We start from the raw sequence: 11,671 nt of genomic DNA, 5'->3' as shown, positions 1-11,671 counted from the left end.
TCACAGCAGTTCAGTTTTTTACGTTAGTTCATGTAGGTTCTGTCGTATGAAGATGACAACTCTGAAACAAATCAATCATAGTTCAAATGGTACAGAGGAGATCCTGATTTGGAGGAACAGTTTATGATGGTCAAGTTCATTCCAGCTGCCAACAGCAAGAAATCTATTTCACTACCAAGAGTTATACTAGGCAAACAAGATTTAGAGACAAGACGCATTGTCTTGATATGATGGGCCATTAGACCTTTTTAACGAAAGAAAAAGAAAAAAAGTACATGTTATACCTTAAAGGCCTACCGGTATGTTTGCTAACTATTTGGAATTTGTAATTGAATCTGAACATTTCAAATTGTGTATAATACATTTACATACTATATTTAAATTTAAACATTGCTGTTGTGTTGACCAATGAACAACTACTATAAATACCTAATAAGTTTCAGCAAATTTGTATTCATTTAACATGCCCTTCACTACAGCATGGTATATACCGGTGTGAAAGCGATCAAAGTCCCCCTTGAACCATAGTCCGCTTTCTATTGTAACAGCAGATTAAGGCGTTGTGTTCTATTTTTCCGAGTATACGACTAACCCTAACCATAACCGTTGACAATACCATGTTTTGTTTGGGGGACAACTAACCTTAGGACTGCTATCGCTGGTACATCAGGTAAATGCATTTCTATTTTCCTGGACCACCAGTCGATCGGAATACCCTGTTAATCAAAAGTAAATGTGCACCTTATCAACCTAAATACTTTAATACCTTGCGAATAAGAACCAGCGGCCATTTTTGTCTGGGCAGATCCACCAATGTCATAATGCATACGACAGCCGCCCTTGCCATTCATGTACATATAGGCGAGACCAGGCCTAGCACCAGTTATTGCGTGACACAATCTGTGGTTTCTTCTGTGATGCAATGAGACATGTTAGTTACTGAAATGCTGAAATGGTTATGTGGACCAGGATGAGAATAAAAGGAAGGGTAATTCTGGGATTGTCTGTCTGCACTATGGCTGAACATCCTAGAAGACGCAGGCGCTACACTCTGCGCGAAAAAGTAAAGCTTCTCGCTGACTTCCATGCCGGTAATGAAACCGTGGGAGCGTTTGCCATCACAAACCGTTTGCCAAAATCTACAATGATGAAATGGTTAATGAGTGAGGATGACATTCATCATCATAGAGCATCGTCAAAAGCCAAGGGTTCAGAATTAGCGTGGAGAGAACGTGGCACTGGTAAGTCTAGGGAACCATGGCAAAGCCCCCTGAACATTAAGGGTACAGCTAAAGTGAAGGGAAACTGAAGGATGCATTTTTGCATGGAATGTGGCAAAGAACAAATTTAGTGATTTGCTGACAGAGTAAAATGAACTGTTATCTTTTAGGCCTATACGAAGAGATGGAGGCAGACCTAGCTGATTGGCTCGATGAGAGGCGTGCCCTGGGAATGGCGATATCACATCACAACATCAAAGATGCATCGAGGGAACTGTATCAACAGTGGTGGGTTGGATTGGCTATTGCAGAACAGACCCGTATATTGAACGATTACCCACGGAAATCTCACTTTACAGCATCAAATGGCTGGTTATCAGGGTTTAAGAAAAGGTAGAGCATCTCCCTTAGAAGGAAGACCAAGGACAGCCGACAGGTGCCAGATAATGCTGACGCCCTAGTAGCTGCATTTAGGGAAAGCGTGCATGAACAGCATGAACATTATGAAGATTATCAAGTGGCAAATGTAGACGAGGTTTTCACCCTTTTTGACAACCATGGCAGTTATACCTACAACCGAACAGGGGCAACGCAGATTGATATCAAATCTTCGTGGGGCAATCCTAGGCTGGGATGTACCGTCACTTTAGCAGTCACAATGGCAGGGGGAAAATTACCCCCGCACATCACCTTCAGACGTCCAACTGCAGCCGCATGGCAAGAGCTTCAAGACAATCTGCCTGAAGATGTAGTCGTGGCACAATCACCAACGGGGTGGATGAGAGCAAATGTTATGTTAGATTACCTCGGAGAGGTGTTCATCCCCTTCATGCATCAGGACCAGGACGACCAGGAAGACGGGTATCTACCTTTCCTTCTCATATGGGATCGCTGCCGTGTGCATCTTACAGAAGAAGTTGCCCTTCTCATCATTGAGAATGGCGGTGTTATTGAGTTTATTCCACCAGGTTGTACCCCCATTGCGCAGCCCTTGGATGTTTCTGTCATCCACAGCTTCAAAGTCCGTCTTCGGCTGCTATGGAGATTGTGGAAACAGGAACACACGACGCCGGATGGAAATTGTCCAAGGATTTCAATTTTAGAAGTGACACGCCTTGTCCGAGACGCATGGCAGGAAGTACCCGAACAGGTGGTGCAAAATTCATTTCATGCTGCTGGTATTGGGCGTGGGGTTCCACTGGTTGGGGCAGAAGATCTCGAACAACCTGCTGGGGACGTCGATGAGGGACTAGAATTTTTTAACCTGCCAGAGGAAGACCTTGTCGAGGACCCTGATGAATAACAGGACCTGCAGGCTTCTTGAAGCCGTCTCATGCCATTACCTTTTTTGGGCTACCCTGTAGAAGTGTTCATTTTGCCATTAAATGACCACATCAAATCTTGTTTCTTGCAGGCATCCGCAAAACTTGCTTTTTTCTTAGAGGTTAAAATGCATTCAAAATTCCTTCACCGACGTCACCCTGCCGAGCATAAAATTGAAACAGTGTGTAACCATCTTTCCCATTATGGTATACTAAGGGTTAACATGGTGGGATTTGACCACAAGTCAACGACATCGATAAAGAATTCCCCTTTATGTCAATTCCCGAAGCCTATTCATGTAGTCAAATCAAGCACGCCTACTCACATGTCGTGGGCGGGACAAGTTAGGCCTCACTGGTGGCCAGGATCGGTTCTTATTCGCAAGGAATTAAAGTATTTCCAAAACTCTACTGTGGTTCAACTCTAGCTTTATGATATATCCATGCCCCTAGAACACCAGACTTGTCAAAGAGTCCATGATGATGCAACGACTGCGCACTTTTTCACCGGTCGGTCTCAATATCAAGGATCCTACCTATCCTATCCTAAATTGCAGTGTGCTCATATTTAATCAATGTTCTCTAAATGGAATAAGATCTAAAAGTGAAAAGTAAGAAGTTGCTTCGTCCTTAAATAAATGCCTGTTTTTCAGTTACTTTTCTTCCAGTGAATATTCAAAATGACTTTTTTCGAGTAAATTATCTAGTGCCATGTGTCAAAAATAAATCTACGCCTATTTCTTGAACATTTTCCTCCTCTGTTGAATGGAAAGTGATATGGCTGAGCGATCCATCATCATTTTCAGCATTGTGCACTAGTTAGCCAAATGTCGTGAAAATGTTAAAATTAATTAAGACGAAACACCTTTGATTCTTGAAGGATCATAATTTATAAAAGACTACTGGACTTATACTGTTTGTACAACTGCTTTTACTTCATGTACGATATATTTACAAAATGATGAGTAAAACATTGGCCAAACCACACACTTGAATAAGAACATGTACCTTGAATAGTAAAAATGACATAGTTTTGTGAATAGACTTTCTCAATGAATATCTAGAGGGATGATATATTTATTTGAAAAAAGACCACTTCTCAATTGCAAGAAAAAGGAGTACTTTTTTTAAATTCCATTTTTCCGATCCGAAATATTTTGTTTGAGAAAAGACCAGTCTTAATACTACAGAAACAAGATAATTTGTTATAGATAATTTCATTTTTCAAAAACCTTTTTTTTTTCGTGAAAAGACTTTCCTTGATCAATGTAGAGAAAAGAATAAATTTTAGCTAATGTCATTTTTCAAATCCCATTTTTTTTTGTGAAAAGACTTTTCTTACAATAAAGTTACAGCAGTAATTTTCTGTAAAATTTCATTTTTAACCCCCCCCCCCCTTTCGTTTCGCGAAACAGAAAAACAGAGACAGGAGCAATTTTAAGAAAATGTTCAAATCCCAATTTTTTTTTCGGGAAAAGACTTTTTCATCACTATAGAGACGGGAGCAGTTATGAAAATTAAATTTTTCAAATCCCGGGGTTTTTTTCGTGAAAAGGCTTTTTCATCACTATAAGAGACGGGAGCGATTTTAAGAAAATTAAATTTTTCAAATCACAATATTTTTTTCGTGAAAAGACTTTTCCTCAAATATATTTTCAGACATGAGGTCTTTAAAAAATGTCTTTTACAATTGTACCAAGATTCAAATCATTACCTCTAACAGTCAAAGTTCAAGATGCATGAATTAATCCTGGCCGGTCAAGGAGTGCGAGCTGTGATTGGCTTAAATTAAATGGTCCATGGACCATGTGCTCACGTTTGTGTTCAAACAGGTTTAGCTTACAGCACTGTTTAGGACATTGGTATAAAGCAGTGTGTATTTTTTTTGTCATGCTTTCAATGAATAGGACTTCATTTGATTTTCAAGATGGCCACCTGGCAGCCATACTTACTGTCTTAACAGACCAAGATTTAGGGTATGAATAGAGGGTCCCTAGATGGTTTAGAACCTTCTAGCTCAAATAGAAACAAAACATGCTACCATTCGGTGATTTAGCTAGCTTTGACCTCTGTGACCTTGAAAAGTAGGTCAAATAAGAAACCCATTAGTTACATGATTCCCCCTTGCTAGAAGTGTCTGCCATAAAAATCTCGTGAAAATTATAACTTTTGACGTTTTGCCCCCTGGTGGCCAAACCGTTTACCATAAAAGATCGCAGTTCGGTCTATGAGTCAGGGCCACCAAGTGATACTTTTGTGCCAAGTTAGGGATCAGTAGCTAAAGCAGTTACAAAACGTGCTGGCATTGTAAAATGCCACAGGTAAAAACTGACCTCTGCGACCTAGAAAAGTAGGTCAAATAAAATAAGAAAACCAAACGAGTGTGTTTTTTGAGCTGAAATATCACGCGAGTGGTTGTCTTGTCTATGCAGCTGGCCTGATACAGATTTCAACAATTGATACATACATGTTCGCCTCATAAGTGAATTGTACATTCTTATGTAACGGCTGCCTAACAAACAATATACTGTGTCTACTCTATTAAGCCGGTTAAGTTCCGGTAGGCCTATCACACGTCATGTAGGCTTTTTCCACAGGTACTGTTCAACAGGCTTAATAGCGTCTCCACAGTATGTACCAGTCACTCTTGACAGATAACAAAATACTGTAACATGCCTACTGCTACAGATATTGGATCACTCTGCCAGGTACTCCTTATAGATATATACACGATAATGTGACAGAGCGATAAACCAAGTACTGTTCATATAATTGATGAATGTACTTATTACTTTATCATACTCACAGATGTCAGAGCGCCACCCCCCCCCCCCCACCAAACACACACGCACTCCACGTATTTAAGGGGTGCAGTGCTCGTACTATCGTCATATGAATTTTGATCCCCTTGCTCCGTGAGCCAAAAAAGTAGTTCTGAGAAAGCACAACATTTATTGGAGCAGATCATCCTCCATTTCTGTATCATGGCCTGATTATGCAGCTGGCCTGATACAGATTTCAACAATTGATACGTACATGTTTGCCTCATAAGTGAATTGTTCATTCCTATATAACGGCTGCCTAACAAACAATATACTGTGTCTACTCTATTAAGCCGGTTACGTTCCGGTAGGCCTATCACACGTCATGTAGGCTTTTTCCACAGGTACTGTTCAACAGGCTTAATAGCGTCTCCACAGTATGTACCAGTAACTCTTGACAGATAACAAAATACTGTAACATGCCTACTGCTACAGATATTGGATTACTCTGCCAGGTACTTCTTATATATACTGTTATTGTGGCAAACTTGGGCGCAAGATTGATCAAGGGAAAACTTTGTCTTCATTTGAAACATATATTGAAACAAGTATATACAACAGTTAGGGTTAACAAATACAGTGCACAAGCTTTAACGGTTCTTCCACGAATAAGTTCTTATAATGTCTCGATTCGAGTACATATATCGTGTCCGTGAGTTTCAGAGTATTCCACGCGGACGTTGGTTTTGTGGTGGTGAACAAGCTGTATAAGAGAACAAACCAAGTCTTAATCAAACTGTTACAAGACACCTATCTACGAAATGCGAAATAACCGACCGAAAATGGGAAATTCCGACGTTACTTACGTGGTCCCAGGTCTTTTTTATCAGAAAATACAACCAGATCCCTGTCTGGTCTAACACAGCCAAAGGTCTGCACGCTCGGCCTCTGTCAACATAACTAAAGCACTATAGGGCCTAGGCCTAGCAAGCCTCTAAACATGGTAAACAGCATTACCTAATCATATTGATCATATTGACTTAGGTATTAACCACCTATGCACAATAGGGGTTCTACTTTCTACTATTTTGTCACATTGCTCCCCTCAAAAGTAATTACAGAGTAATTCTATCTTTACACAAAATATTAGTAAATCTCACAATACAAAGTTCATGTCTTTTACGATCTACTAAGACATCATCAAATCTCACAAGTCCATGTTTCTCACACTCTACTCAGATAATCTGCCAGTAAGTTATCAACACCTTTGATAGACTTCACAGTGAAAGTCTAATCTTGCAGGAACATTGACCACCTCATGACCCTAGCATTCTTCATCCTTGCTTCCTTGATGAGGGTCAAGACTTTGCTCTCACAGGCTCATCAGTTGTCAACTTAATCTCATATTTAACCAGATTGGTACACCCCGGCTTTGTGGTAAAGATGTCAGAAAACTCTTCCAAGAGATTCTGAACATCTTGTTTCTGCTGGGGGTTTAAATTAGGATTAACCTTGACATCTGCTATTGTTTCATCACCACCTATTGGACAAGTATGAATCATCTCGTTTTTAGTACCTTCACCGCTGTCAAAATCCTTGACAACAACCGATGCTAACATTTCAGTTTTACCAGGATCTTCCAACATGGAAGTGACGTCACCTGACTTCATGTCATTCTGAACCCCGTACAATTGTACAATGGATGCCAACACATCATCTTGATCGTCTGGACCAGAGTCATTCAGGTTCTTATGCCCCTTTTCAGGCCGTTCAATGTACGGTTTTAACATGTTGACATGAAAGTTCTTCACCTTCCTTCCAACTTGGATGGTGTAATTTACAGGACTTAATTTCTCTACAACTGTGTAGGGACCACGCCATTGCAATAAGAGCTTATTTTTCTTCACTGGAAGCAACAACAAAACTTTTGACCCAAACTTGAGTGACTTTGGTCTAGCTTTGCGATCGTAATACATCTTTTGCCTCTGTTGGGCTTTACACAACGCCTCTTGGGGCAATTTACATGTTTCTTGTAATCTTTGCTTCAAGTCAACTACATACTTGTACACCGGTTTGCTTTCACTCTCAGAATCATCTTGGGTCCAATATTTCTTCAACAACTCCATCGAACCTCGGACCTTTCTACCAAACATCAACTCAAATGGGCTATACCCAGTACTCTCTTGCTCTGTTGAACGATAGGCAAACAGTACCGCTGACAAGTACCTGTCCCATTCCTTGGGGCACTCACTACACAGTTTTTTCAGAATCGTTTTCAAAACACCATTGAAATGTTCTACTAGCCCGTTACATTGTTGATGATACGGTGTTGTTGCTACATGCTTAATTGACAACAATCTTTCAACCTCTTGCATGACCTCAGATAAAAACTGGGTCCCCCTGTCCGACTGGCACTCCTGTGGAAAACCTAGTCTTGTGTAAATCTCTAACAATGCCTCAGCTACAGTGATGGTGTCTATGTTTTTAAGCGCTACAGCTTCTGGGTACTGAGTTGCGTAATCAGTGACCGTTAGGATATATCTATGACCTCTCTCTGAACATGGTACAATTGGACCAACCAAATCAACTGATACACGCTTGAAGGGCTCTTGTATAACAGGCATACTGATCAATGGAGCCTTGCCTTGTTTACCCTTGGGTGCTGTCTTCTGGCATATATCACAAGACCTAACATGTCTGATCACATCTGTGTTCACACCGGGCCAATAAAAGTTAGACAAAACTCTTTCTGTTGTTCGCCTAATTCCACAATGACCACTCATCAAACCTTCATGAGACACAGTAAGAACTTTCAATCTTTGCTGCTCAGGCACCACCAATTGTTTCACCGGTTTTTTACCACCTTTAGGCGTCAACACCCTGTATAAAACACCTTTTCTTTCCTCAAACCTGACTACACCACTTTGGGTTTCACGTGCCTTTTCAATACCAACTAACTTCCAATACTTCTCAAGTGAAGGATCGTCCTTTTGGTTTTCAACTACAACACTCTTTTCAACAGTTTCACCGCATGATACCAACAATGGTTTTACTGGCTGCTTGTTTGCCTTGGCCTGATGACGTGTCACTACAGCCTTACCGGTTTCAAGATCATCACTCAAACTACTCTCAACCAAAGGTTCGGTATTCTTTATTTCTACATCAAGATCTACACTTTTGGTTTGCTCAGTCTCATTGTTACACCCAACACTAGCGCCATCTTTTGAGTTACCCTCACTATGTTCACCAATGTTCACTAGTTTTGGCTTATTTCCGATAATCAAATCAAAGACTGGCGTATTCACCATTAAAGCTTCAACTTTTCCTTGAACATAATCACAATCGATGTTGACTACCGCTACTGGTAAACGTCGTACAGTGCCATCTATTAGCATACAATCTTTGAACTCTCCTGTCAATTGCTCTGGTTGGACTAATTTAGAGCTCACAACCACGCTGGTACAACCTGAATCCCTCATTAAAACAACCTCGGTGTTATTCACACTCCCTTTTGACAATGGAAAATTCAAACATCCGCAGACGGTTAACCCCTGGTCACATTCACAGTCATGTACCAGATAACTTTGACCATCCCTTTCAAATACATTGGGCAAATCTTCTTCATGACCTACATCTCTAACAACTTCACTTATACAAGCACTTGCCTTGTGAACAGTCAAACAGCTACAACCTGGGTTTTTTTCCTACTCAACAGCAACGGAACCGAACTTGGTTTTCTTGGGACAATTTTTCAATACATGATCTGGACTATCACACTTGAAACAACGCCGCACTGAGGATTTTCGTCCTTCTCAACTCGAACCCTTCGCCTTGTCAGCCCGAAACCAACAGTCTTCTTCTTTGTGATTCCCTTTCTTACAATACCGACAAAGCTTTTGGTTCTCAGTCTTAGCTACATTTGAATTTGATTTTTGAATTTGATTTTTTTCTTTGCTCTCAAACATATTACCTCCATGTGCATCAATATACCGCTGTGTGGCCTCTGCCAACTCGACCATACCACGTATTTTCTTTTCCCTAAGATAAGCCGCAAGCTCCGGATAACATCGCCTAAGAAACTGTTCCCTAACCATCAAACTTTGCAACTCGTCATATGTTTTTACAATCTTGGTTGATGCCACCCACTTGTCAAACAACCGTGAGATTCTTGTCATGTACTGGGAAGGTGTTTCACCAACCTCAACCTTGGTTGTGAAAAACTGTTTTCGGAACTCATCTTCTGTTAACAAGTACCGTCTCAACAAAGCCTCTTTGACTTTATCATAATCTTTTTGTTCTGCATCTGACAACCCATAGAAAGTATCAAGAGCTTTTCCCGCCAACAGTAAACTCAACTGCAACGGCCAATCAGCTCTCTTCCACTTTCTGAGCTCAGCATAGCTCTCAAACCGGTTGATATAGGAGTTAAATTTGTCTTTCTCCTCATTGAAAATAGGTAATTTTGATTTACCCACTGAAACACTGCCATTCAGTTTTTCTCTTTCTAATTCTAATTTCTGTTCTTCTAGCTTAAGTTTTTCAAACTCTAATTTCTCTCTCAATGTCCTTTCTGCCTCTGCATCATGCATCTTTGCCAAAGCAATTTCTCTTTCAGCCTGTGCCTCTTTTATTTTCTCTCTCTCCAAAGCACGTTTATCACGTTCTAAGTTCTGCTGTTCAACAGTATATTTCCTCAAAGTGTCCCCGTCAAGGCCTAAGGTCTTACCAGTGGCGACAATCTCTGCCACTTCTGACATCTTGTTTCTATTCTACCCTAAAACCACCAAGAACATGAATGTCACCAAGATTATATGTTTCAAACTCAAAGTCCCAATACGCCAATGATCAATGGTAAGTGTACTAAACTACACTCAACTCGCATCACTTTATTTACTCCCTATTTGCCTCCGAAACCTTCCCGGACGAGCCCCCAAATGTGGCAAAGTTGGGCGCAAGATGCGGCGTTCATTGATCAAGGGAAAACTTTGTCTTCATTTGAAACATATATTGAAACAAGTATATACAACAGTTGGGGTTAACAAATACAGTGCACGAGCTTTAACGGTTCTTCCACGAATAAGTTCTTATAATGTCTCGATTCGAGTACATATATCGTGTCCGTGAGTTTCAGAGTATTCCACGCGGACGTTGGTTTTGTGGTGGTGAACAAGCTGTATAAGAGAACAAACCAAGTCTTAATCAAACTGTTACAAGACACCTATCTACGAAATGCGAAATAACCGACCGAAAATGGGAAATTCCGACGTTACTTACGTGGTCCCAGGTCTTTTTTATCAGAAAATACAACCAGATCCCTGTCTGGTCTAACACAGCAAAAGGTCTGCACGCTCGGCCTCTGTCAACATAACTAAAGCACTATAGGGCCTAGGCCTAGCAAGCCTCTAAACATGGTAAACAGCATTACCTAATCATATTGATCATATTGACTTAGGTATTAACCACCTATGCACAATAGGGGTTCTACTTTCTACTATTTTGTCACAGTTATGTAATTGATGAATGTACTTATTACTTATCATACTCACATATGGCAGAGCCCCCCCCCCCCCGCCAAACACACACGCACTCCACAAATTTAAGTGTCGGACAGTGCTCGTACTAGTAGTCTATAATGACCTCCTTTTCTTATGAATTTTGATCGCCTTGCTCAGGTACTTTTTGGTTAAAAAAATCACCTTTTTAACCCATATATTTTCTCTCATTCTCATTTTCATGATTTTTCATACTGAACGGAAAACAAGAGACCGGTTGTTCAAAGCAAATTTTGTCACTAACGCTGACGTAAACTTAACTTGGTGTTAAGTCTAAAGGTTTAACTGAAGGAGATACATGTATGGCCAAACTAAGTTGACACCAGCATTAGTGGCAAAACTTGTTTTGAACAACCGGGCCAAGGCCAAATAAGTCAAGTTTTCACACATTTTGATGAAAAATCACCCCTTTTAACGAGTTACAAGAAATCTTTCTGAAAAAGGACCCCTTTTTGCCCTTTTCTTTGACACCCTAGATTTGACCACGGACTAACCCCCGTTCCCCTATAGAAAACTGGATCACTCACGCAACCCCCTAATCTATCTCGGGGGGGGGGGGGTGGTGGTGTCAGAGTCACTTATCATATAACAAAGGCACTGTTCTTTGACCTAATGTACTGTAATCTTGGATACAAGGTACTTTCTAAATACACAAAGATAGGAATGGGAATTGATAGTAACCCCTATCACTGACTGACCAATGTACGGGTCTTTGCTTATTATCACAAACTACATTTTACATAAGCATCCCGTCATAGATTCTATTATTGCCAATGGTAGATCCACTGATGGCCCATGGGCCATCCAATCATAGT

The 11,671-nt window shown here is 40.6% G+C and overlaps 1 protein-coding gene across 1 annotated transcript; it reads right to left on the bottom strand.

Annotated features, from left to right (window-relative positions):
• Positions 1-5,851: 5,851 nt before the first annotated feature.
• LOC135498873 (uncharacterized protein K02A2.6-like) lies at positions 5,852-8,972 on the bottom strand. Its single transcript, XM_064789373.1, has 2 exons — positions 6,171-8,972; positions 5,852-6,067 (listed from the first exon to the last, which is right to left on the bottom strand). The coding sequence occupies exon 1, from the start codon at positions 8,781-8,783 to the stop codon at positions 6,663-6,665; it is 2,121 nt and encodes a 706-aa protein (XP_064645443.1). The 5' UTR covers positions 8,784-8,972; the 3' UTR covers positions 5,852-6,067; positions 6,171-6,662.
• Positions 8,973-11,671: the final 2,699 nt, after the last annotated feature.

This window comes from Lineus longissimus, chromosome 14 (genome assembly GCF_910592395.1).
Source record: "Lineus longissimus chromosome 14, tnLinLong1.2, whole genome shotgun sequence".
NCBI lineage: Eukaryota > Metazoa > Nemertea > Pilidiophora > Heteronemertea > Lineidae > Lineus > Lineus longissimus.
Note: the sequence above shows the minus strand (reverse complement) of the source record. Positions and strands in the feature narration are given on the sequence as shown.

What these genes read in the sequence shown, in the direction of transcription:
- LOC135498873 (XM_064789373.1), bottom strand. Translation starts at nt 8,783, where the DNA reads ATGAGGGATTCAGGTTGTACCAGCGTGGTTGTGAGCTCTAAATTAGTC.